Consider the following 27646-nt stretch of genomic DNA (forward strand, 5'->3'; position numbering starts at 1 on the left):
GGCAACAGAGGAGGAAAATAAAAGGAGGAGAGATTAAAGAGGGAGAAAGGCTAAAAGGGGTGGGAAATAAAAAAGGGACGATAAGAAGAGGAAAAAATAAAAGGGAAGGATGAAAAGTGGGGTGACATAAAAGGGGAGCAGACAAAAAGTAGGGGAAGAAAAGTAAAAGGAGAAAAAAAGAAACAGGAAAGCAGAAGGGAACAAAAAAACAAGGGAGAAAGTAGAATTGGGGGAATGGAAAGGGAGAAGTAAAAGGGGAGGAAAATACAAGGAGAAACGAAAGGGGAAGGAGAAGGGAAAAAGTGAAAAGCAAAATAAAAGGGGTGGTGAAAAAGTAAATAGAGAAAAATAAAACGGTGGAGAAAGATAAATGGGAGACAAACTATAAAAGAAAAAAACGAGAGAGAGAGAAATGAATCAGGAGAGCAAGCCCTGCAGCAGATCGCAGCGCAGCAGCCCGCGCTTCCCCTTCTTCCCGCAGCTCAGCCCCGGCCATGCCCCCGCCGCCGGCCCGGCCTCCCCCCACCGCAGTGCACGGCGCGGCGGCGCCCCCGCCCGGGCCGCCCGAGCAGCTCCGAGGGCCGCCCGCCCCGGGCCGCTCCGCGGCGCCGTTCCGGCAGCGCTCAGCACGGCGCCCCCGAGCGGGCGCAGCGGGGAGGAGCGGGCGGCGCTGCCCGGCGCACGTCGCCGAGCGGGGGGCGGCTCTCCCCGCCGCGCCCCGGCGCTCCCCATTGGCGCGGGAGCCGTGACGCGCGGCGCGGCGCTCCTCTTAGGGCGGGAGGAGGAGGCAGGGCCCGGCAGAGCCGCGCCGAGCACAGCCGTGAGGGGAGCGCCCGGGGCAGCGCTGCCTCCGCCGCCGAGCAGCCGGGGCGCCCCGCCGCCAGCAACGCCCCCGGGGCGGGAGGGAGCAGCGCGGAGAAGCAGCGCCGTGCGGCGGCGGCGGAGGAGGAGGCGGCGGCCGCCGCGGGGAGAGGAGGAGGAGGAGGAAAGTTGGTGCGCCCGGCAGCGGACTGCGGAGAGCCGCCGCCGCCCCGGCCCGGATGTGCCCCCGCCGCCGCCGCCTCCAGCACCGGGAGGGGAAGGACGGAGCGGAGCGCCGCTGGCAGCGGGGAGCCGGCGGCGGGCGGTAACACCTGGAGAATCTGCGGATTGACGCCGTGCCCTGCTGGATCCGTGGGGATTGTGGTGGTGTGCTGGTTTTTTTTTTTTTTTTTTTGGTTTTTGGCTTTTTTTGGCTTTTTTTTTTTTTTTTTTTTGCTGGTTTTTCTTCTCTTCCTCCTCCTCGGGGGCCGGAGCCGCCCGCCCGCACTGCCCGCTGCGAGGTGAGCACCGGAGCGCTCCGTGACGGCGGCCTGGGAGCGCCCATCCACAACGCGGGACCTGGTTCGGGAGCCGGCGGTCCCTCTCGCCGATGCCACTGCCCCATGGGTGCCTCAATGGCAGGATCATGAAGTGTTTGACTTTTTTTCTTCTGCTTCCAGAGACCTTAAAGAAGTCCAAAAAGAGCGTCAGGTCAAACGGCAAGGCGCCAGGATGCTCTGAGGCAGTGCCCCTGGCCCTGAAGAAGAAGATGGCCGCAGAACTTTACCCTGCCAACACCAATATCGCCAACAGCAACGCCGCCGCCGCCGCCGGCAGCAAGAAGCCCGCGCTGCAGCTGCAGCAGAGCGCGCAGCCGCCCCCGCCGCCCCAGCTCCAGAACCTCAACAACAACAACTTGGAGAGCGCCAGCTGGCAGTCGTGCCACCCCACGCTGCGCGAGAGGTGAGGCCGGGCCCCCCCCGGGTCGGGTGGGTGCGTGGGTCCGGGCCGCCCGCCGCTAACCGGCCTCTCCTTGCCCTCGTCCGCAGGAACGCGCTGATGTTCAATAACGAGCTCATGGCTGACGTCCACTTCATCGTGGGCCCGCCGGGGGCATCCAAGAAAGTTCCTGCCCATAAGGTTGGTGGGGAGCGCGGCTCGCTGCGCGCACACGGGTTCCGCGTCTCGGTTCTCCTCGTCCCAGCAGCGCTGCGCGCGTGGGGCGGTCGCAGGGAGAGGCGCGGTGCTGAGGTGCTCTCTGTTTTGCAGTACGTGCTGGCAGTGGGCAGCTCCGTCTTCTACGCTATGTTTTACGGCGATCTCGCCGAGGTCAAATCCGAAATCCATATCCCAGATGTGGAACCCGCAGCCTTTCTAATCCTATTAAAGTAAGTGGCCGCTCCGAGTCTACTAATTATGTGGATGGAATCAAAGTGGCTTATAGAATATGCAGCTCCCGCTCAGCGTCGTGCAAGCGCACATATTTAATGCTTCATGAGCTGTCAGATGCTGAATGTCTGACTAACAGCCAGCAACGATGACTAGAGATGAGTTTTCCACGGGCTGTGCCTATATGCTTTCCCTTAAGAAACTTCTTTTCTCACCTAGATACATGTACAGCGATGAGATAGACCTGGAAGCCGACACGGTGCTGGCGACGCTCTACGCTGCCAAGAAGTACATCGTGCCGGCCCTGGCAAAGGCATGTGTCAACTTTCTGGAGACGAGCTTGGAGGCGAAGAACGCTTGCGTCCTGCTGTCCCAGAGCCGGCTCTTCGAGGAGCCAGAGCTGACGCAGCGCTGCTGGGAGGTGATCGATGCTCAGGCCGAGATGGCGCTCAAGTCGGAAGGGTTCTGCGAGATCGACCTGCAGACGCTGGAGATCATCGTGACGCGGGAGGCCCTCAACACCAAGGAGGTGGTGGTGTTTGAGGCCGTTCTCAACTGGGCGGAGGCGGAGTGCAAGAGGCAGGGGCTGCCGGTGACGCCGCGCAACAAGAGGAACGTGTTGGGGAAAGCGCTGTACTTGGTGCGGATCCCCACGATGACTTTGGAAGAGTTCGCCAACGGGGCGGCCCAGTCCGACATCCTCACGCTGGAGGAGACGCACAACATATTCCTGTGGTACACGGCTGCCAACAAACCCAAACTCGAGTTTCCGCTGACAAAAAGGAAAGGACTGGTGCCGCAGCGCTGCCATCGCTTTCAGTCGTCCGCGTACCGCAGTAACCAGTGGAGGTACCGGGGGCGGTGCGACAGTATTCAGTTTGCTGTAGACAAACGGATATTTATAGCGGGACTGGGATTGTATGGGTCGAGTTGTGGCAAAGCTGAATACAGCGTCAAAATTGAACTGAAGCGCTTAGGAGTTGTCCTTGCTCAGAATCTGACAAAGTTTACCTCCGACGGCTCCAGTAATACCTTCTCGGTGTGGTTTGAGCACCCGGTGCAGGTCGAGCAGGACACGTTTTACAATGTAAGTGCCATTCTGGACGGCAATGAGCTCAGTTACTTTGGGCAGGAGGGAATGACTGAAGTGCAGTGCGGGAAAGTGACCTTCCAGTTCCAGTGCTCCTCGGACAGCACCAACGGGACTGGGGTACAAGGAGGACAAATCCCTGAGCTCATTTTCTATGCATGATGCATTTCACCGTGATTGTATTCCAGTACTGCAACGCTGCACATTAAGGGATTCTTCAGTTTTACTACAGAACTGTACAGCAGTATGGAATGTTACGCTACTTACCTATCTGCTACATCATGCTATACCCAATAAGTGAAGGAATGCTCTTGAATTTAATCTTATTTTATTTATTCATAAGCTATTTGACTTAATTAAGACTGCAGTGAGCAGAAAAATGTTAAATTTTGCACATACAGTGCATTTATTTTGTATATAGATAACTAACTTGCAGACTGCAGCTGACTCAAACAGAATGTTCTAAACTAGAGCAGTTTATGAATCGGTGAAATATAAAACATTTCTACTTGCCCTAAATCCTGTGTGCTGCCCCTTACTGACGTTATGGCTTGTCTGTTAATTCGGCTACAGTGTAGTTAATGGGTGGTAACACTACTGGCTGCCTGTCCTCTGCAAGGTGTGAGCAATGCTGCACATAGAAAGGCTCCCCCACCTGCAAAGCCCATCCATCAGGCGGCCCTCATTGTCCTTCACCAAGAAGGACAGGAGGAAGGAGGCTCAGAGGTTGGCTGAGGGTCACCTAAGCTGAACAGAAAAAACCTGAGCACTGATGAAACCTCGTGTGTGTTTGCATTCTGCTTTTGGCATCGTGTGTGTTAACCACCATCCTGCCCAGCAAACAGCAGCAGTAACACCTGCACTGTCAGAATGCACCAGACTTGAGCAGCCAGTGTCAGGGCAGACAGATAAAGCCTCGTGCAGTCACAAGCTGTAACACTGACAGCCACTACTTAAATATACATCACATCTCACCTTTAGGAGCAGACAGACTTACAGTACGGTCACTCAAAATTACTGAGGGAAGCCACCATAAGAAAAAGCTGTCAGGCCTTTTTTCTCCCTGTGTAGTTTTGGGGCTATCAGTCATTTTTGTAGCTAGCATCCTTCAGTTTTCTCAGAGACTAAGATAGGTATATTCCTCAAGCACCTGACCACCACTACAGTTGAACCAATGGGAAGTTCTTGCTGTTCTTTATAAAAATATTGTAATCATACAATGATCCAATTTACCATTTTTTAGCACATATAACAGGTACCTCTACCTTCAAGTCCTCTGTTTGTTTTTCACCTGAGCTGCATTATTCTTTTCTTACCTTTAAACTAAACTGTAATAAAATTTTGCCTCTCAGAAAAAAAAAAACAACAAAAAAACACAACAGGAAAAGAAATAAGGGAACTGAATTATTGGAAACAAGATGTGTGTACAGGACATCAGGCTGTGCTAACTGATTTACCAGCTAATCCTGCTCACTGCAACAATGGGAGATAGCTGTGTCCTGCCTGTATACTACTTTCTGGATACCATTATGATGATGCTCAGTATGGGAGCTGCTGCTTCTCCTGCTGCAAACTGAAAGAGCAGGAACACGGTTATGTGACCAGCTGAGTACATCTGAAGGAGGGTGCATGTGTTCTTGAGCACAAAGGCATCTGGTTCTCTCAGTACAAATTAAGGAGAGTGGGAGTGATGGTGGGTTAAGATACAGGGAAAAGAATTCTGCACAGAGGTGGGCAACAGTCACAAGACCTCTCTAAAAACTTTTTTATAGCAGGAATTGGCATGAATTCCCTTGGCTCAAAAGCTACAACCTAGACAAGAGCTTTTCACCCTTTTGACACATAACACTGTGTGCTTGATTTGAACACTGACTTATTAATTAAAAAGCTATTCAAATAATACCTGGGAAAAAGCTGCATACTTTGAAAATGCTGCACCCTGTTTTCCTTCAGGTCACTTATATTTCAAACACTGAACACTGCAACTACAGTGATGGACTGATAGTCTGTTTAGCAAATGCTTACAAGATGTTCTTGTGGAACTGAAGTTTTACAAGCCAATGCATACTTGCAGATAAGCACACATTTGTCATGTATCATCAATTTTCTTAATATTGCCTAAGCTACTTGCAGAAAAAGCATCAAAATTGTAGAAGAGGACAGCATCCACCACCTCTAAGGTCCTACATAAAGGAGATCAGTATTGACGGATTGATTCCAGTTTCATTTTAAGTTACCACTTCAGTAAATCAGTACTACACATTCATAACAGATTCTTCTAAAGAAATCATACAAAAAATATACCCAAAAGTCAAAGTGTAAAAAAGTACCTATGGCTGGAGCATTTATGCAGAGTTCTCTTGCCAACAGAAGGAAAGTTTTTCCCAGCACATAGACGTTCACCTGGTAAAAGACAAAAATCATTATTTAAATCTTAAACCACAAATCTTTTCAACACACCTTTTAATTGTAAAGGAAAAAAAAAAAACAACCTTCCAAAATCTTAAACAACTTGCTTTAAGAATTTCAATTAAAGTAATACAAGAAATTCATAGGTACAGAGCAGAACCTGATGCCCATCAAAAGCTGCACAAGTGTTGGAAATCAAAGCATGAGTTGATAGTGAAAGAAACCTACAAAGAGCTGTTCATTATGCTCCTCAGAGGACTCAGTGGTGTTCTGTGGTACTTGGACAACTTCTCAGTTGTCACCTAACATCTTAAAAGCAGTAAGTAGATTTTACAGGGTCATTTATCTTGTGATGTAACAAACCCTCAGGAAATAATCACAAGTTAGTGCAGATTTCAGCTCTGTACAATCATGTTAAGTGAGATAATTAAGTGCTGCACAGGTGCAAACCAAACTTTTCTACCAAGGAAGGAGCAGTGCTACATGTCCCAGGTTATTTGTTGGTTCTGATGGGTTTGGACATTGACCCACATCACTCATCAGTTAAAAAAATAAAATCAACAAACCAACCCGAAAAAAAAAAAAAAAAAAAAGCAACTCTAACGCACAGCAAATCTAAGGAGCCCAGCACAGCCTCACTTTCCAAGCCACCACTCTCTGCTCTCCACCCCAACTGCTCAACTCGGAGGATGTAAAGTGATGGGAGGAGCTGCTCTTCATACTCTGATTTGCAATTTATGGCATAGGCAATTACAGCTGTGTTTGTAAAGTCTGAGGAAGCTTTATTTCGCTATCTTAAGATGTGTTTTGTGGTCAACAAGAAAGGCAGGATATTCTTCAATTCCCAATTAGCTCCAAACATTCCCACGAAGCTCCATGCTCACCTTGCTTCCCAAGGCACTCATAAAGGTTGAAGTCAGTATTAAAAACTCTATTCTCCTCCTGGACAAACAAAAAGGTGGAGGTTTTTATTTATTTATTTTTCCTGGTAGTGTGTTCTCTATTGCTTTCATGCAACAGAACTGCCTCTCTCCTTCCTGTGCCATGGTGATGAACGCGTTCACTAAGCAGCCAATGACACAATGGTGTTGTCCATGGAAATACATAACCTGTTACTAAGCACTGCCCTTCAGTTTAAGAAAAGAGCTTTATCAGTTTAAAAGCAGCTTTCCCTTCAAGCACGTAGATGTTTCACCAAGTTAGTGACAAAGCAAACAAAATACTGGCACGCTTTCACCCAGCCTTGCTCTTCTTCATGCGAAAACTTTCTTAGGGTAATTTTTTTTGGTGTGTGAATTCAAATGTGAAAAAGGGAAGATTTCAAATAAATCCTCAGAATTATCACACATCCTGAAAGTAAATGCTCAATCAAGTAAGTGTTCTTGATATGGCATTAATTTAGTCCATATTTAGTGGAGATCACTGGATACATTCCATGCTTTGTGCGACTGATGGTTAGACTGGCCCATCCCATACAGAAGTGCAGTCTGAAATACGACCATCCTTTTGCCAGATGACATAGCAATACTATTCTATGGCAAGGAAGCAAACAAAATATAACCTCTGAACAAGAAGCGTACTCAGGAAATAAGTCATTGAATTCAGCAGAGAAAAATAAGCATCTACTGAATCTGGCAATTCATACAGGAGCTTGGGAGCACGTGACTTTCCATGAGCCACAGAGACATTACTAAAGCAAAATAGCTGCAGTGTTTCAGCTGGCTTTCAATGCTCTACGTTCACTGCAACTTTGGAATGGACTGTTTTGACCTTCTGTCCAAAAAATATTAACATAAAGAGTGGGGGTTTGGCTGTAGTTTCAGCCTTCTAAGTTGGCCGACTGAGTTACTATAAATCTTGAACCTCATCGCTTAGATCTTGCTCTGCAAGGATGATTTCACTGCACAAATCAATAAAGTTACTTCAGTGGAGCCAAGTACATGCAATGTTTCCATCAGAGCGTCACAAACTCATCTAGTTCCTTCAATTTAGTCTAGAGAAAGCCTCAGATTCAGTCAAGTATTTTTCCCTCTGGATTTTCTGCCAGGATATCCAAAATTCTTCATGCGTATCCCCAAATAACCACGTCATTATACGAAACTCCTCCCAAGGAAACTTTCCAGAAATGCAATCATCAAAGAACAAATAAATACAAAGAGACATAAGAAGGCAGGGTTTTTTGTTTTTTGTTTTTAAAGCTATGTTCTAACTAACAAAACAAGTGCTGAATTAAAGCTGAAGCAAAGAAAAATGCATTATAAAACTGCTGTGACTTTTTTACTTCAAAATTCCCATCCTCGCCCTGCCTAAAGGTCTCCAGATCCATGCTCTGGGAAACAATACACTCAAACCCAACCTGCTTTTCCACCTCACCTGCGTCGGCAGTGTTTTATGACCCGACTGCAAGATGTAGGCAGTGTATTTACACAAAATAAGAAATTCAAATTGAAATGGTACATCAGGGTATTTCCTTTGATCACAAGAGCACTTGGCAGTATCTGGATGCTACCAATTCAGAAAGAAGGTATGATACTCAGTGCATTATGTGCTCTGTATTGGAGCTCACACTTCTTGAATGTCAGTGTAAAGGCAAAGAAAGAATCAGAAATACTCAACTGGTTCCAGTTTTCCTGGCAAATCAGTTCAAGAAATACTTCGGGCCCCGTAAAACAAAACACTGATCATCCCTGGAACTTACCAGATATTCTAAGCAGGGTATTCAGTACAGCTTAAAGCTCACCCCAAAATCAGTAATGACTTGCTCAACAAGGCACATCATTTCCACTGCTAGCAGAAGACCCTCACGCTAACATTTAATAGCACCGTCACTGATTTGAACCAGTATACACACACACCCCTCCTGTGATAGATGGAAAAATTACAGGTATATAGTAGCACACAGAAAGAGCCTATCTTTATTCATCTTTGGTACATTTTTTGCACACCACTAAGCTTTGAAAATTAAAGGGATTAATTTAGAGGGCTACATGAATGTCTAGTTTTCGTCGTTAAGAACTTGTAATAAAAATTCATCTACTCCAATCCATCAGAAGCTTCATGTTCCAAATTTAGAACCATATGACATTTGCATTCATAAAACCTAATTTTACGAGTTCTTAGAATGTTGAATAAACAAAAATGCCCTTCTACAACAATGTCTCTGGCTTAGAGTTGAAGAGCAGCAGCTTTGAAGCTTACACATTAACTTTGGTCTCTTTTCCCCACTTCTTAAATTTATGAGAATCAAAATGAAAGCCAGAATTTTCCCAAACTCTCTTCAGTCAAAGTGTAGCAATTGTTTCATTGACTTTCCAAAGACTTGTGATCCCTGTACTGTTCTCATATTTTGACCAGATATTAAAATTCCCTAAATTAGATGCAAGCATTAGGCCTGAGCAGCAACACTTAATACAAAAAGAAAGGAGCATCAACCTCTTCTATAGTGGGTATTCCAAAATATCTGCACATCCTCATATTTTACTACATTATTTTACTTCCGTTCACATTTAACGGAATGCACTTGTAAGCATATGGATCTGCCACCACGTCCTGTTTTTTGTCCTTTTTTTCTTGAACAGTAACACATTTTTTCAGACAAGAAGTACACGCTCACCCGGGAACTGCAAAGCAACCCATTTCTAACCTTAAGTCTCTACAGGAGAAATCAAGATTCTACAAGATGTTGTCCTTTACCAATCACTTCTGTCTTGTTATAGAACACTCTGTATTAGCTAAAAGTGGCACTTGGAGAAGGAATGGTTTCCAATTATTCACTTAGATCTTTATAGAAAAATCCTCCTACTTATTATACTCTTTGCCCTTCACAGTATTTTTCGGAGACAGAGTCTTTTCATTTCACATCTATCAGTCATCAGATGCTGATTTCAAAGGGACACTTCCATAGGGACTCTTATCCTTTCATAATTTCCTCTTGATTTCAGATCATGCCCGACATGTTCACAAATACCAATATACTTCCACTTCTACAAATAACAAACACCTCCATACCAGCACCATGGGAATTCAGCTGTCCATCAGCCTAACACATTCCAGAATTTTAAACTCTTTTCAGAAACAAGGGAATCCCCCATTCATGCAGGTCCAGATGCATTAAATTCTGGACAGTAGCAATCAATAAAGTTGTAATCACAGTCAAGCAAAAGTCCTCATTCATGTTTCTAAATTAATAAATCAATACCCTTTCACTACAAGCGATTTCTAAAAAGGCTTTTCATGACCATCGCACAGCATCGTGGAAAAATATTACAAGTGCTGATGATGGTAAGTTCTTCCATCATTCAGAAAGATGAAGACTGGGCAGTTGGAACTCGATGAGAATTCACACTGTGAAACAACCATGGCTGCTTGCCTAAATAATTAAGCAAGCATGAAAAGCAAATGAGTTTTTAAGGAGAGTGTCTGTTGCTGGGGGAAGAGGCACCTGTGGTTATTTGATTCATTATTAACATTTCTAGTATAGTAATGACTGAAGGTCCCAACCAGGTTGTTTAAATTAACTCAATCAACATAGCAATTTGCAAGGGGGCAATAAAGGCAATGCAGTCAACATGCTAATATTTTTAAAGGAACAAAGGGTATTAAAAACTCAAGCAAATAAGTACTGCCTAAGAACTAGATATATATATATTCTTTCACCATTCGCCTGAAATGTCTTAATTTGGGGGTCCATATCAGAACCAGAACATCACATTTAACCTCAAAAGAGAAACAATACAAGAAAACACAAATGTGCCCAAAACCCAGCTTGTCAGAGTGCAGCTGAAGAAAAGACACAAATCAAAATTAAGCAGCTTCTTTTCTGCTACATTTTAAAGCTCTGCCTTCATTCTAGGGACCCCGTAGAGAGAACCCACTTTTCACTAATCACATCCTAGTCCTACCATTCTTCCTCCAACACCACAGCTGTACAATAAATCAGAATTATACCATTTGTGCAACAAAGTAAGGAAGGAATTGGTGACAAGCACAGAAAAATCAGCAAGGCCCAGTGCTGCCTTAAAAATAAAATAAATAGTAAAGATAATAAATACATGTACAAGCTTCCCAAAATAACTTAGAATAATGATCCTTCTGGACAATGAAGCATTGTTACTTGACTGCACAAATTGAACAGAAAGAAATCGAAGAGGATAAGAGTTATGTTTTGAAGTGGAAGACAGACCAAAGTACCAGACAGACAAGTAGCACGTGCTGGTTTTTTCTTCTTGTACACCTTCTTCCCTCACCGTGAATCGTGGCATAGCTCTGGTAGGAAGGGATCTCAGGACGTCTACAATCCAACCTCTGCTCAGAGCAGGGCCACTGCCAGAACAGAGCAGGTGGCACAGGGTCTGGAGAACCTCCAAGGAGGGGACTTCAAAACTCCTCTGAGCAAACTGTTCCAATGCTCGACTATCCTCACCGTGAAAAACCTTTTCTTGATATCAAGGCAGAAATGTCTCATTTTCATTTATTATGCTGGTTGCTGCTAATCTTCCTGCCGTGCGCTGCTCTATAGGGCCTGATTCTAACATCTCTTCAGGCAGCATTAGTCTTATTTAACAGCAGGACACACCATACGGCGCACTAAAATGATACTTGACAAGGCTGAAACTGGAGATCAAAGCAGTGCCAACATCTCTTCCTGAAGTCTTTTATGATTGCACTGCAAAGACCATGACACTGGAGATTACAAGAGGCTAAAAAAGAAAGTGGAGTCTCCTAGAATTGGAAAGACAGCATTCAAACATGAGCCAAATAGTTCTTCAGGTGAATGGAATGAACACTCTGAAACAGATGAGCAAACTCAAACTGTTCAAAAGTTGGGCCAAGGCAAGACAAGCTTCTCAGCTCCCCTCAACAAGCAAGTCCTGTCACTTCGATTGGAATAACAAAAAAGCAAACAAAGGGCCTGATTATAGACCGCTCTGAAGACTGTATTTGCAAGTAAAATGCAATATCTGAAAATATAAGCAAGTACTTTCCTGTCAGGGACTGGTGACACAATCAACATGCAGCATGCCTTTCTGCTCTGCACAGGGAGCATGGAGAGCTGCTCTGCACATTTTCAGTTCGTTTTAGCTAGTGCTTGTAAGTCTGAGTGTACCAGAGGCACGCTGAATCTGACACTTTCAGTGGGAGGTTTCCAACACATAGGACGTATTTCATCTAGAGATAAAATGGAAAGCAAAATACAAAAAGCTGGCCTTTCCAATGAAAAAAAAGGGGGCATTTTATTTCATTCTGACAGCAATTTTGAAGTTGCTGAAGTTGTTATGAAACGGAATAGTTCTCCAGTGGAATAAGCCAAACTCCCCCATCTCAGTCATCAGTACAGGAGAAAAACTGTGCCCAGCTGCAAGGTGGTAAGAGAAAGAAGCGGATGCTTTTTTTTTTCCCCACAGGTTTTCCTTTAAGCTTTTTGCTGATAGATTTGCTTTGTTTTGCTACTAGATGAAGCAGTGCACGAAAGGTAGTCGTGCTTCCTCCCATCACCACTCAACACATCAAAATCTATCTCAAGGTGTTCTGCGCTTACTCGGTAGCCTCCAGAAGGATGCTTTGTTAATCTTCTTCAAAAGAAACACTGGCAGTAGGACTAAATGATTTCTGAAGGTGCCTTCCAACCAAACTATTCTATGCTAAACAATTCCTACCGTCACACAATTAACAATCCTGTAGATCAGTTTACCTCCTGCAGCAACAGAGCTCTACTGAGTAGAACACTTAACAGAAAAAGGTCAAACTTGGCTGTTAGCATCTGCACAAGAGTTCATGAAGGTCTGGTACCCATTTTTCAGACTTATTTTTCCTGATACAAATTTGCCACCTTTCTTATTTCACCAGAAAAACAAATGCTTACGTGCAGTACAAATGTTGTGCAGGTAGCTCCAAACATGCTAAATATTTTGGAAAGTAATATCACTTCTGCTAACAGCCTTCCTTTTTCTTTAATGATATTCACATCCCAACTTCACAATAGCAGAGCTGTCCTTGAATGAAAAATTCAATTCAAGGTAATAGTATCATCCAATAAACCAATTGCTTTTACTTTTCATACCTCCTGCAAGCAAAGACTGATCTAAAGCACAACGCAGGGAAGTTTTTCTGTCTGGTTAGTAAATGTTTTGTCACTAATTTTAGAGGAAAACAAAGCATCAAAGACTAAGAATCACCTACGGAGCTTTTATTGTAGGTAATTTCATTTTAAGCATGTATATGCTGTTGACTTAAAATAGAAAATGGAGGGTGGTTGGTTTCTTTTTACTTTTTTGTGTTGTTTAATAAAACAAAGTGGGATTGACAGGAGAAATCTGGAGGAAGTCTGAAAAGCTTATTTCCGGTTTCCTCAGCACAGCTTTCTGGCTGACTACAGTTAACAAGGACATTTAAGATTTCTTTAGCTCAGATTCATCTTTAAGAAACTAGAAATTGAGGCTGTCAAATCCTCGCACAGTTAAATACGTAAATAAAGTTCATGACAGAGAAACACTGCATCATCTTCTCCTTTCCAGGGCTATTTCCATACCACTGATCTATTCCTGGCTCTCCCATCTCTTCAGCTACCCCCCTTTAACCTTTTGGATCATATGTGCCCCATCTCGACACCTTTTCAGGCTGGAATGTACAGAAGGGACAAAATCAGATCATCCAGTCTTTGTCCCTGCCAACAGGACATCCTTTTCTTTTTCCAGATTCAATGCCTCTTCTTCACATTTGACAGATATACTCCATATTACTGCAATCATCCTATTTCATAGCAACTACTATGTAAAATCACTTCTTTAATAGGAAATAAACCCCCCCAATCTACATATGCAGTATTTACTTACAAGCAATCAAAATAATTCAATAAGAGCTTGCAAAAAAAAACAAAAACAAAAACAAAAAAACAAAACAAACCTTAGTAATTTTAAGAATTAAAGATTCATTTGATTATTGTAATTCCAGTAGATTGCTTTAAGCAATAAATAGTCTTCAGAGGGATGCCATTTACCAAGACAGCTGGGAGGACAAAAATAGATGTAACTAACCTACTCATATTGTATGTAAAACAGCTCGAACGTGGAGAATGCAAGTAAGGCAGCGTATGTCAGCAGAGCTTTCTATTTCCACACAAAGAAGAAATATATTTTGTTCAAAATATGGTTCGTAAAACAAGTCCCTGGCATACACTGATCCATGTGCACCATATTACCTACAAAGAGTTTTGTCGTCTTCTATTGTTATGTTAAAAATGCGTAACAACTGACCTTGTGCCACTGCAGTGACGCTGAACCCCGAAGAAAGCATCAGGCTGACTCTTGATACATTACTTGCAACGTTAAAAGCAAAAGATACCTTGATATTTAATTTCACCGAGCAATTACTAAGTTACAAACCCAGTGATTTTCCAATTCAGAAATCTTACAGAGAAATTAAAGCATTACAAATAGCCCACGCTGACAGCACTTTGCTTGAAAGTAACCTTTATCATGAGAATTTTCCCATAGAAAATAGATACAATACCTGAAGAAGATCACTGAGGTCCAGTAACATGTCTGTGAAGAAGTCAAGGAATATAAATGCTTACTGAATGCAACTGCTTCTAAATTTCATTAGCAACAAAAAATGGAAGATCAAGCCCAGGTTAAACTGCAGCAGAATGCAAATACAGGTGAGGTGCTGGGATGCAACACTTCTGCACCCCAGAAACTCCTGCCAGCACTTGGTGCTGCAGTCACTGCTCAAGCTGCAGATGTAAGGTAGTGGTCTGAAAGAAAAAGACACCTTGTGCAATGTACAACTACTCACCCTATCTTGCAGCCTAGGGAGAGAACAGTAACAACAAATAACAACATTGTAAAGAGATAAGTAAAGTGTGAAAGTATTTTAAGAATGTAAAACATCAACTCATTTCCTAGGCTAGCTTACAAGTTCAGGACTTTTTCATGAGCTTCAACACAGCCCAGTGCAAGGTCTTGCACTTGGGTCGCAGCAACCCCTACTAGCAATAAAAGATGGGGGACGGCAAGCTGGACAGGAGCCAGCAATGTGCCCTCACAGCCCTGAAAGCCAAACGTATCCTGGGCCGCATCAAAAGAAGCGTGGTCAGCAGGTCAGGGAGAGGGGCGATCCTGCACCTCTGCTCTGAGCTGGTGAGACCTCATCTGGAGAACTGCATCCAAATGAGGAGTCCTCAGTACAGGAGAGACGTGGACCTGTTGGAGTGCATCCAGAGGAGGGCCACACAAATGCTCCAAGGGATGGAACAGCTCTTCCAAAGGACAGGCTGAGAGAGCCGGGGCTGTTCAGAATGGAGAAGAGAAGGCTCTGAGGTGACCTGAGAGCAGCCTGTCAGTATCCAAAAGAGGGCTGCAGGAAAGGAGGGGACAGACTCCTTAGCAGAACCTGTTGTAATAGGACAAGAGGAAATCATTTCAAACAAAAGAGGGAGATTTGGACTGGATATAAGGAAGAAGTTTCTTGGTGTTTTTTTTTTTTTTTTGGCTGTTTGTTTTTTTACAGTAAGGTTGCTGAAGCATTGGCACAGGTTACCCAGAGAGGTGGTGGGTGCCCTGCCCTTTGGAGACATTCAAGGTCAGGCTGGACGGGCTCTGAGCACCTGATGGAGCTGTGGGTGTCCCTGTTTATTGCAGGGGGGGTTGGATTACATGACTTTTAAAGGACTTTTCCAACTCAAACGATTCTATGATTTTACTTTCAAATTCATCATTACCCAGTACTCAACTGTGGGACCAAGTCACCAGCCACTACTCCTTGTGACCACACCTGGGACTTACAATAGTTCAAAGGAGCCAAAACTACCTTAAGTTTCCATCAGATTTTACTGAAAGTAGGCCCGTTTTTAAACATGTTGTCTTCAATCCTAAAAAGGAGGCCAAACAAACATTAAGCTTAAAGGGCAAAGGTGGCCCTCTCGCTGAGACCAAAGTACTGCTCACGTGCTCCAGCTATCAGCCAGCCAGGGCTGCCTCACCTGTCATAAAGGAGTCCGGATTTACCATTAAAAGCAGCATCAAAGTAAGCCTAAGGAGGGAGGCAGGTGAAGAAAACACGTAGGCAGAAATTTTCTATGGGGCAATGCATGAAGAAATTCAGTATTAAGAAACACTGGGACATCAGTACAGTTTGGTACATCACAGCAATGCAAGTATCAGTAATGCAAGCGTGTGATGTTTTTAGGGTATGACACTGTATAAGTTTCTCCTAAATATTATCAGCAGTGGAATCATTCAGATAATGTAATTGCTCTATACATAAACATCTGTTCACTAAGGAGTTTTATTCTATCCTTAGTTTGCATTTTAAATTACATGAATTTAGTGCTCCGAATTTACTACAAAATCCAATACATTATGTTAATATTTGGTGAAAGTGAATTTTAGCATTAAAAGAAAAGTCACAATAGTTGGATATTTAATTAGGTGAAATCTCAGTCTCTGAAAAAATCCCAGACCTATTATAGAAAAAAAAATACGTAAGGCATTAAAGTAATCTTTAACACAGTAAGAAAATTGCTAACACAAACAGTCTGTAAAGAAAAAATACAGCTTTGAAATTTACACAAAGTAATACTGAATTAAATGTGACTTTCTGGCCAAAATAGTGAGAAAGTGGAAAATGGAAGGAGTTTAGTAATGAAACTGCCAAGAAACCACAGCTCTTGACAGCTCCTCAAGCAGATCTAAAAAAGAAATCACAACAGCAATTTTACGCTTGAGAAATATTCTAGATCTAAAAGTGTTCCTACCGCATTACTGACTTGAAGTGTCCAGTTACCATTTGCCCATCACTGAGATACCATAAGATACTGAGATACTTCCACCACTGGGAAAACTAAAATTATCACTTGTACTTGGCAGATTTGGTCACAATTTAGGGATAAGAAAAAAATTAAATGGAGGAGTTAAAAAAAATAATAATAATAATCAAACAAAAAGCAGCTGATGGGGGTTCTTGCAACGCCAAAGCAAGTGGTCGCAGAAGCTGCCATTGAGACTGAATCACTGCCAAAGGTTAATGCACATCGTAGGGGAGCCAGAAAGCTACTTTTCTAGCCAAGGTATTTCAGTTAAGAGTTGTGAAATCTGTACAATAATTTATTCTTCACCCTCATCAAACTGCAACTGTTGGAAGAGCCAAACTTGATACTGCAAGTGCTCAGTTTTTATGACTGTAAGAAAAATAAGCCTACTCTCTAATCTAAGTTAGGAGAAACAGAGAAGGTGCACACAATTGTAGGGACACAAGACGAAAGCTAACAAGTTGGGAAATTCACTTGCAGGGTTCAGGCAACAATTTAGAACCACACTATAGATGCTTTAGCATACAGTTGCTTTGCTTCATAGAGAAGTTGTCCAGTGTCCAGTGTCCACTAAAATGGTAAACAAAGGTCACAGTAAAAATGTGGCATTTCTGGATTTCATTTAATGTAGCCTCCAGCAAACTCTCTCAATGATTAGACGTGTAGCTTCTACAGCAAAACAAAAGCAAAGGGGAAATCTGAGTCACGCAGTAGCAATGGGTTGGCCTTTACTGTGAATATTGTGAGCACAATTATCAGCAGGAAGTAGTTGTAAAAACAGGCAGTTGTTTTGAAACTCCTTTTCAGAGCTGGAACAGTTCAGGAGAACATACAACAACAGCTGAAAACTGCAGATAATACTCAATATGTGCTCAAAATTTATACAATCCTAAGATAAATGTTTTCTTTGAAGCAGAAAGAAAACAGCGATAATTTTACATACAGAGACTGCTAGTACATAGAAAAGTTCTCCAAGAGACAGAAAGCTACTGATATTGTAGATAGATATGTGCAAAGTAACAGAATATAAACACAAGGGCTCTGGGGTTATAAATGTGCCCAACTTAAAAAGAAAGAAAAGAAGAAAACTTCGACCAGTTTCAGCTGCTTTTTTTTTTTTTTTGGTGCTTATTTTTTAGCTGACTTCACCAAGGTATGCAAGCTGATCGGCCACCTCTGGCAACCTTCAAACCAAACGAGATGAATCTAAAGGCTTAACTTCAAAAGATTTAATTCAAGGGAATCCTTTGACCAGCGTGATGCAAGAGGTCAGGCTGAGCGGTCAGAGCGCTCCCCTTCTGCCTTTATAATCTGGTAATCTGTGGATAATGTGAGCACACAATGAATCACTGTAACAATGATCTTATTCTCAGTACCAAAGGAAACAAAAGTTCGTGATGAAATGAATACTACCAGAAACCTAAAACCCAAAATACCAAAACAAGCATGCATTTGTCTTTTAGACAGGCCTACATTTTATATATGCCAGCAATTCTAAAGTACTTATATGGATAAAAACCCCCTTGGGTTTTGGGGATCGTTAATCAGGAAGTAAAAATGCCACCTGACCAAGTTTATACAGAGATGCAGGAATACGCAGGAGATGGAGTTGTCACCCCTCCTAAAAATGTCTTGGTTTTAATGTGTGACAGAACCTACAACAATCAGGAAGCCCGCAAACAATTTCATGGCTTTTTACTGTGCCCACCTGAGTGTGTCAGAGTGCAATATGTAGGGTCATACTTGGAAGAGATAGGTATACACAAGCAGCACAGAGAGGATGGAGGCACTGCTATGGGTTGGTGAGGTCCTTTTGTTTGTTTTTTAGGTTTTTCTGGGGGAGAAGAGTATATTCATTCTATTTTTGAAGTATTCTTAAGTTACCCTTCAAGTTTGTACTTACTGCTTACAAGCTTACTACACAATCAGTGATACCACAGAAAGATTAATGCCAAGGAATTGTAACTGCAAGCCACTCAGTAGAACTGTGATGTCTGCAAGAGCTGTGCTGTCCAATAGTGAAGCTTCACTCCTTTCAGCTGAGGCTAAAACACTTTCTGCTTCTAACAAAAACTCCTAACAGATTCCAAAGGCATGCAGGATAGTTAAACCTGAATTCCTTCTCTGTACTCCGTAACAGTGATTCAGCTGGCTGCAAACAAACAAACAAAAAAGCAAAGCTTAACAAGACAGGTAAGTGACAAGCAAACAACAAGCATTCTGAATATAAAAATATTTTTTTCTCAAACTTCAAATGAAACTTAACATTTGCAATTTCAACATTATGTTTTGTACGAGCTCCATAAGAGATGACAACTTCCCAGAAGCACCAACGATAACAAACACGTGGAGATAAGATAAAAGAGCTGGAGGACAACAAAGAGGAGTGATACCAGGGTGAAAATTAGTGACTGCCTTTGCCTGGCCCTGAACCCAATTCTCCATCTTCCAGTCCTATATCCTTGCCCTTCTTTATTGTCATACTGCAAGTGATTGCTAATTGTGACTTATCGCAACAGAATCTCTGCTGCTTTACAAACTTCCACTGTTTTAATTAGCAATTAATTAAAAGTGACTGACAGCACTAATTGTTTTCTAAAAACATTTCTCTTCCCAACTACACTGAACTAACAGGATTAGAAAATAATAACCCAAACCAATTCTTTTGTAGAAAACTCATTTCTTATAACTCTCACAAAGATTTGCCTTGAGGCTGAAATCCTATGGAGGCAGTTTCTAAAGTTTCTTAACTTTGCAAAGAACAAGTTTGCATAGCACTTGCATATACACGTAAAGACAGCACTTAAATCAAACTGGAAAGTACAAAAGCTTTTTCATTTAAAAAAAAAAAAAGCCATCTTATGTGAAGACAAATGCATCAGAAAAAAAATTGCATATTGTCTGTGATTTGGGTTTATGTGGGTTTTTTTTTGTTTGTTTTGTTCTTCTTTGCACAGAACTGCATGTCTGTATTGCATAAAACCAGTACTGTCTATATTGCATAAAACCAGTACTTTAAACTCCATAATTGCTGAGGACAAAAAGCAGTGCTGGATCGCTTCCCCAGATCAACCAGCATGTTACCACCATAGCTCCCTTTCTGAATGTAGAACACCTCTATATCCACAGTTATAACAAAGCCAGTGGTGGTAGCCCAGCACTGTACAGCCACCTACACGGGCAGATCTATTAAAAAAGGAGACAGGCAGACATTTCAGTCTGCATCCAGTCTGCGTGATCTTGTGACTTCAACTACAAGGGTGACAAGAGCAGCCTTCTGGCTCACCCAGGGGCTGAGCTGGCCTCTGACACCAGCTGTCTCCCTCTCCTACTGTACATACCTGGCAACTAAAGACAAAATCTAGTGCAAGAGGGCTTCTGAATTCAGCACAAGATCCACAGGATGAACCCACTGCCTGCAAGCTACATTAAGTGTCTAATTCCCCAACACATGTATAACTCAGTGGTCACAAAATTAATGCTGTTGCTTTTATTAATAATTTTCTTCAGAGTCATTGCCATTTACAGTAACATTTCCAAAAGCAATCTAGGCTAGCTGAATATTCAGTCAGTGTTCAGCTCTTTTGAAAATGCTGCCCTTAGAGAATACAGTCTTCAAAGAGTTCAGGCCAGGCTGCAGCCAAAGAGTTACTGACTCCAAGTAAACAACCTGCTTTGTGTGATACTGTGGAGTATTTACAAAGTCACATGTAAATTTACAGCTCAGTGCAACACAACCAAAAAAGAAAAACAGAACAAAATAAATACTTCTTGTCCAAAAAAGCTTGCTGCCTCGTTTATTCAGGATGCTATGCAAGGATTACATGAATGACACCACCAAAAGATAACCTGGTTAGTGTGCTTGGGGAAAATTAAAGCATAGAAAGAAAATGTAAATATTAAGTTTTTAGAGACTTGAGTTTATCTCCAACCTGGATGATGTGACCATGTATAAACAACAGCTGGCTACATTCAGAAAACAAAACGTCTCCAAGCAAGAAAGGAAGACCCTCTCCCCTTGAAGAGTAAATTGAACAGCACTGGTGAGGCAAAACAAGAGAGGTTGCTAGGAGAAGCAAGTTTTAAGGAAGAACTTAAAAGAAGAGTGGAGCTGGCAGACAAGAATAGGAGAGAGGCACCAGGAAAGGAGCAAAGCTCACGCTGCAAGAAAAAAAAGAAACTGTAAATAGTAGAAATGACTGCAGAAAACATTGTGTGCCTGAAAGGAGTTCAAACACATAAGTGAGGGTGAAGCTATATAGTTCAAAACCTGCACAGCATGGCCAGTTAGTAACAGAGAGGGCATAAAAAAGCAGCTGGGAAGGAGGACAATAGTAACAACTTAAATAGGAGTTCAGTTTTTTAGTTTGTTCTTTTTCCCCACATAAAAAGCCTACAGTGTTTATGACTTGTATCAGGACATTTCACAAAACAGAAGAGGTGCAGATTTGGAAGAATTACTCTCAGCTAACAATGGGGAATTCTACACAGCACGAGTCAGCCAGGTTTGCAGCTGGAGAGAGCACTGAATGAAACCAGGAGCAGAGAAAAATTACATCCAGCCAAGCGCAGGCAAAGGAAAACCAGCTATGAGCTTCACACTCTGCTTCTCAGGAAGCTCCAAATACAAGCGTTAAAAAAGATTTAGGAAATGATAGATGTTAAGGCTATGGTTTGCTTCCTGGCAATTTGCACCACTGTGAACAAAGCATAATCTCAGCCTGGCTCCATTGCAACCTATAGCCACCACTTTCCCTGCACTGCTACCTGTGCAGTGATGTGGCAAAACTGCCTAAGGAACCACCTAAAATAAATATTTTTCGTTTTTCTTTTTTGGCCTGTTTTCAACTGGATTAACTCCCCAGCTCACACGTAACTGCACAAACACCTGGGCTGATAGAAGGCAGGGGACAGACTGGGGGAGGAACAAGCAGGCAAGGGCAAAGCAAGATGATTTCTTTCTGAAGCTGTGCCAGCTCACACTGGCTTAAAGCATTCATCTCAAACACAGCCTGAGACAAACTCTATCATCCATCCCACCTTCTCAAATTTCTCTTTAAAGTAACACTGTTTGCAGAGTCCTCCCGGGCTAGCTCCAAAACACAAGGACCCACCTTATCTGAAAGAGAAACTTTAAAATAAATAAGGAGCAAGAGCCTGCAGAATGGCTGATTAACAGTAAACCAGTCTTAGAAAACTGATAACACCTCTCCTGTTTTAAGCACACATGTGATTCCTGCTCAGAAGTTAACACAGCATTGCTCTGATTTACACCTGGTCAACACCCAGATGTACCTATAGAGTAGCACTGCTCTGCTCTGTTAAACCAGAACCAACCCAAATTTTGTAGATACAGAATGGTTTACGTTTTCTGTGCTAGAAGTCAAGCATTACACCTTTGCTTTCACGCCCATACGGAGCCCAATGCACTGGCATTACCTCTGAATTTTGGTGGGATGGGAGAGTGGCAGCTCCTGTGCAACTGCGCAGGGGCACATGAGAGCTCACACAAAATCCCTAACGCTGCTCTCCTGCCAGCATCAACGAACATGATTTCTCCATGCACACACGTTATCCAATCCCTTACATGTAAAACAGAGCCATACAGTAGGAAATTCCTGACACTGGAGTCTTTTTTAAACAACAACAACAAAAAAAACACAGCAGCAAAAAGAAATGAACGGTTTCCTTGCCACTCTGAGACTGCTGACTTCCTAACGCCCTTCAATGGAAAATCCAACAGTTGGCTGCATTATGCTTCAGCTTCCCATTTTAAAAGATCCTTCACAGAATCATATCAGTGTAGGTCATGTAACACAACGAGAAAATAAAGCTCTGTTGCAAGCCCTTCTGCACCACGCGCAGGTAGGAACATGCCTGGGGAAGCCCTTTCATTACTCGATCTGGATACTCGCCACAGTGCACTGAAGGGAGCTCCTGGATTCACAACACACAAGAGAAGCATTGTCCATTTCTGCCAGCAGCTCATTCCAGCTGACAACAAAGCCCACCTGAGGCAGTGAGCTCACTCTGCACTCCTGCAGACATCTATGTTCTGAACTTTGATGGAAAACCACCATCACAACTGTGAGCAGCCCTCCGCCAGGGCAAGGGCTGAACAACACTGAACCATTCAGGTTGGAAAAAACCTGTAAGATCATCAAGATCTGCATCAGCTGAGGCTCAGTGGAAGTTTTGGTCTTCTTCATTCTTCAGTTTCCTGCTCCTGAGCATTATTCTTCACTATTAATTAAAAACACGTGTGAAGTTTTTTCTTCACACACTATTTAAGACATATTTGGCTAGGTTGCTACATACACCTTGCTGCTCGTTGCTCTTTGGAAAGGAGAGAAGAGCAGCAGAGCCAAAGCTGCGGCTGTCTTCCACAAATACTACCTAACTGTTAATTACTTCTCAAAGCAAGTCTGATTACAGGCATTACTATAACTCACAGCAACTTCCTCAATTACTTACCCATCTTTGCTGCACATCTTAAACACAGCACGGAGCTGAAAACAAGGTGTTTAGCACCAGTTCATCAGCAGGCTTAACAGTCAGCACATGTCCCTTTTCCACTGGCTGAACTCCTCCAGTCAGCCCGGTTCAATGAAAGGAACAGAAAACATGGAGCTGAACTGAAGCACTGCATCAACGGGTTGAGAAAGCCTCAACCCATGCCTTCACTTAAAGAAACGTCTGCATTAAACATTCAGAAAAATTCTACATGAGAGTATCGCCTGCTTTGGCAGGGGGGTTGGACACGATGATCTCTGGAGGTCCCTTCCAACCCCTACAATTCTGTGATTCTGTGTTTCCTTCAGCAGAAACCTCAGTAAGTCATACCAGCACAGAGGAGTACGCAGTTTACTGTTCTACTAAGAAGTTCCACATGATTGCCGTATTTGTTCAGAAGGTATCATCAGTTCTTGAGCCCAATTGCATACGGCTCAAGAAAAAAAGAACCCTAATAGCTTTCCTAACTTAAAATTGTTATTTGATATTTTTAAAGTACCTTTCAGGGCTAGAGACAAGTGATGCATCATGCTATGAAATGGATACAATTCTCAACACGACACATTCCCCCTCAAGGACATAAAACACCAGATTTCAAATTTAAAACAAATTTATGTCTTGAAAAGTTGCCTCTAGAAGAAGATTAAATTTGGTCCTTCTGCAAGCATAACACTGCAGATGGAAGGAGGAGCTCACATTGCGGGGAAGAAAGGCAACGCATCTGAGATTTTAAGGTAGCAAACTTTTCAGAGAGTTCAATTACTAGAATAAATCCTCACCGTGATCAGTTCAGCAAGGAAAACACAGTCATGGGCTCTTGATATGCTTTCTGTTTTACCCACCTGAAGGGGTGGGAAGTAAAAGTTTCTCATTTGGAAGCAGTTTTCCCCAGGAAAAGGAAAGGCAGCCCAGAGGAACACTGGGCAGCAGATCAGGAATACTGCATTTCTGTTCCTAGTTTTGTCACTGCACTGCAAAAACATTTTATCTGTCTGTATCACGTTATAATAAACAAACAAATAGTTCTCCCTTCTGTGGTAAAATGCTCTGAACTCTCCTGATTCTCTTACTAACGCAACGATCATTTTGATTCCACGGTTCCCAGCTCTCTACAAAGGGGCAGATAAACTATCTGACAACTGTACCTTTGATATAAACTCCCATGAGTTAGTTTTATGGTAACTTTTTCAGACCATCTCGCTGCCCCTGACCAGACTAAGCCGTGGGTTGATCTAACGAGCAGGTTTGTGACTTACAAATCAACACAGTAATTTGCCCACCTGTCCCAAACATGCAAAAAGGGCTTAAGAGCTAAGTTACATTCCGAGTTCCTGATGATGAAAATAGATGCAGTGCATATCAGATATTCCATCCCCCTTCAAGTATGCCAGTCTTAATTTCCACAGACCTGTTATCCTAAATGCATAGTTAAGCAGCTCCCATAATAAACTGAAGGAAGAAATGTAAAGTTAAGATTTAATTCAGCTTTGCCCCAATTTGCCCTAAACTCATTTTATATATACACAGACCACTTTTCAGTGTTTAGATACAGCAAGTGTCAATTGCTTGTTAACAGATTACTCATCTTTATGAGGAGATCCTTGAGGAGGAAAACAAAAGCACTTTACTGGGGTGGGGTATGGGAAGGGGAGAGCAGGGAGGAAGTGGCCAGAATACACATACAGATATCCTACTGACAACTCAAACCTTCAATAAGCAACCTGCTGCAGTTCTCACATCACAGGCACTGCAATTCTGCTTACATTATCATCAAAATTTGCTTCACTTTAACAGGAACTCCCAAAGCATTTCAAAACAACCTTGCGTAGTGAACACACAGGAGTTAATTTGCTTGCCAATGGCATTTCACACATTATTAGAAGTTAACCTTCATTAAATGGTTTTAATCAAGATGGAAAAAGAGGAATATTTTCTTGAAGTGTCATTTTAAACTTTTATCCCTGTATTATCTTCTGAATGCTGCAGCAATGGAAAGTACTTATCTCACGTCTCCCTTACAGCACAGAGACTGCTCTTTCATTATCAGTTTTTAAGAAGCAGTAAACTTATCTCAGCTGCTGGAATTCTTCACCAGGAATAAAAAAACGAAACCAGTAATGATGTACATATCATCTGCCTCTGGGAAAATAAAAACTGCCAGTGATATGCTGGGAAAGATCTCCTTAGACTCCTTTCACACAGACTTGCAGCATTTTTATTGTAACCACGCAGTGTAATTTCAAATAACATTCTACAGCAAGCTCCTAAAATACGTCTCTACTTTGAACAACAACTGAGAATGCTATTGTGGGTCCCGTGTCTACAGCTGCTTGCTTATTATGTCATATTTGCAGAGCTTTCAAGAAAAAAAAGACAGCGTTTCTTCCCCCCGCTACCCAGACTTACCAATTCAGCCTAGGCTTTTGATAACAAGCTCAGGACAACAGCAGAACTTGCTCTCCCTCACAATTTTAACTGCACAAATACTGTTGGAAAACTATGTTTTGGAGTCTTCATGATATCACACAGGAGACAGGTCAGGACTCCTACACTCTGGGAGGCAGAGCATGGCTGCGTGTGCTTTGGATGCACAGGGGACAGACACGTCTACACTGCACCACTGCTCTTACTGAGCAATGCATCACACTTCTGTGCCTTCACCTCTCCAACCAGAAGATGAAGACTGTAATAGTGACCTCCTCCACAGAGCACTGTAAATTCTACCCTTCAGCAAGGAGGGAGCAAACTGGAATTACAGCCCTGCTGTCAGAGCTGTCTACATATTAGGTCACTATAACCATATTTAATAAATGCAGTAGGTAAAAACAAAACAAAGAAGAAAAACACAGGTAGGAACGATCTGAGAAAAAGCTGAACCAGGTATACACCCTCTCAGCTAAAAGTCCACCAGTCTACCCAGATTATTGGAACATGAGGATAGACAGCAGGATTACAAGGTAAGCACAGGACTAGATGCACTGCCAGGCTCTAAGGGCTGGATTATAGCATAAAGTCCAACTCGCAGACAGTCACAACAGGCATCCCTCAGGGCTCTGTCTTCATTCACACTGAGCTACCAAAGCAGAAGGCACCACAGGCAGGTCTGTAGCTGACACACCAAGCTGGAGGAGCAGTCCATCCACCAAAAGGCAAGGCTGTGCTCAGAGGAGCCTCAGCAAGCCGGAGAACAGGGTGGGCAGGAACTGCATCTGTCTTTACATTTAAAAAGTCCTCTGCTTAAGACAAAATAACCCCTTGCTGCAGTACAGGCTGGGACTCACTGGCTACAGAACAGCTTGCAGAAAAGGAACTAGAGGTCCCCATGGACAAACTGAGCAGGAGTCAGCAGCATGCTCTCACATCAAGAAAGACTAAGCACATATTGAGCTGTATCAGCAGAAACTCTGCCAGTAGTTAGGGGGAGTGATTATTTCCCTTTATTCAGTAGTTATGAGGCAGCATCTGGAGGGCTGTGTTCAGGTCTAGGTCCTCAAGAGAGACAGATATTGATACCCTGGAGTACCTACAGTGACCAGGTCACAGGGCTGCAGCTCTGTATGTGTGACAGAGGATGAGAGCTCGACTTGTGCAGCCTAGAGAATGCTTTTGGCAAGATCTAACACTGTCTTAACCACCTAATGATGGTGTACAGAGCAGGAGCCAGATTCTTCTTGGACATGCACAGTAACAGAACAAAAGGCAACTGATGCAAGGAATGCAAGGAAGTAGAAAAGGTTTACCATGAAGTTCAAGAAGAGTAGGACTGATTAGAGGTAACAAAAGCTCTACTTGAGTAGGGCTTCAGCAACCGACTGATGACATGAGCGGAGAACTGAATTGAAAAGGCTCCCTCCAATCTAAATTATTCTCTGATTCTACATGGGACACTGGCTTTCTAGATAGTCTCTGCATTTTGCCAGCTTCAAATACACTGCCTGTGTAAACATTCCCCTGCATGCATATCCCACCTTCCCTGTGTCTGCATGCTGGGAAGCTGGTGGAAAGTTCTTTATCTTCTCTTCCCTCACATACTACAACCCTCTGAATGTTTTGGTAAAAGGGATTCTTGCAATGAACTTTCTTTTTTTAAAGTTACTTTTTGTGCAGTTTTTTTCTTTTTTTGACACTGCCCTTTGGTTCTTGATATTGCTCCCCAAGCAGCACTCACAGCTCCTGCTCACACTCCCATCTTCTCCAGTTGCAGCAGCAAGAAAAGTGACTCTTTTACTGCTCCACAGGGAGGGCTGCCAACAGTATCAGCAAAAAACAAGAACTGGAGCATTCTCTTGTTTCATCACTGAATGACTATGAGAAACAGCTGAGACAATGAAGTAATTGGTTCAAGGACTGAGGAATGAACATAGTAGCAACCAATGTTTGAGTTTCTCTGCCACATTAAGAGCCTAGCATCTGAGTGAAAGAAGGCAAAAACCAATAAATATTATACTGAAAGTTTACAAAAATATTTTTCAGCTGAAAAAGTGTTATCTGAATAAGTGCTGAACATAATTATTGGCAATGAACGGGGTATTCCAGATGTGATAAGAATGCAGTGATTTGGGAGTCCCTAAGAAACAACAGCACAGATGCAGCCCATCTGTTGCATTCCCTAGAAGGCTGATCCTTTTAGCACCAGA

The 27646-nt window shown here is 42.9% G+C and overlaps 2 protein-coding genes across 6 annotated transcripts in view; one reads left to right on the plus strand and one right to left on the minus strand.

Annotated features, from left to right (window-relative positions):
• BRF1 (BRF1 RNA polymerase III transcription initiation factor subunit) overlaps positions 1-27646 on the minus strand; it is a 165864-nt gene that overhangs the window by 85694 nt on the left and 52524 nt on the right. For 2 of the 3 annotated variants that reach the window (XM_052696023.1, XM_052696021.1), the window contains exons 4-5: positions 14198-14229; positions 5611-5683 (exon numbers count right to left, since the gene is read on the minus strand). In XM_052696023.1, the coding sequence (XP_052551983.1) occupies positions 5611-5683; positions 14198-14229 (105 nt within the window). Of the gene's footprint in view, positions 1-5610; positions 5684-6573; positions 6632-14197; positions 14230-27646 lie in introns of those variants that run through there. The other variant, XM_052696022.1, reaches the window with a different exon arrangement.
• BTBD6 (BTB domain containing 6) lies at positions 846-4659 on the plus strand. 3 transcript variants are annotated; one of them, XM_052696028.1, is made up of 5 exons: positions 846-1188; positions 1482-1764; positions 1851-1941; positions 2071-2189; positions 2410-4659. In XM_052696028.1, the coding sequence occupies exons 2-5, from the start codon at positions 1571-1573 to the stop codon at positions 3440-3442; spliced, it is 1437 nt and encodes a 478-aa protein (XP_052551988.1). In that variant the 5' UTR covers positions 846-1188; positions 1482-1570; the 3' UTR covers positions 3443-4659. The 3 variants fall into 3 exon arrangements, with proteins under 3 accessions (XP_052551988.1, XP_052551987.1, XP_052551986.1); XM_052696027.1 differs by lacking the exon at positions 846-1188 and adding an exon at positions 1217-1322; XM_052696026.1 differs by lacking the exon at positions 846-1188 and having other exon boundaries at positions 1335-1764.

This window comes from Tympanuchus pallidicinctus, unplaced genomic scaffold (genome assembly GCF_026119805.1).
Source record: "Tympanuchus pallidicinctus isolate F22 unplaced genomic scaffold, pur_lepc_1.0 scaffold3, whole genome shotgun sequence".
Lineage (NCBI taxonomy): Eukaryota > Metazoa > Chordata > Aves > Galliformes > Phasianidae > Tympanuchus > Tympanuchus pallidicinctus.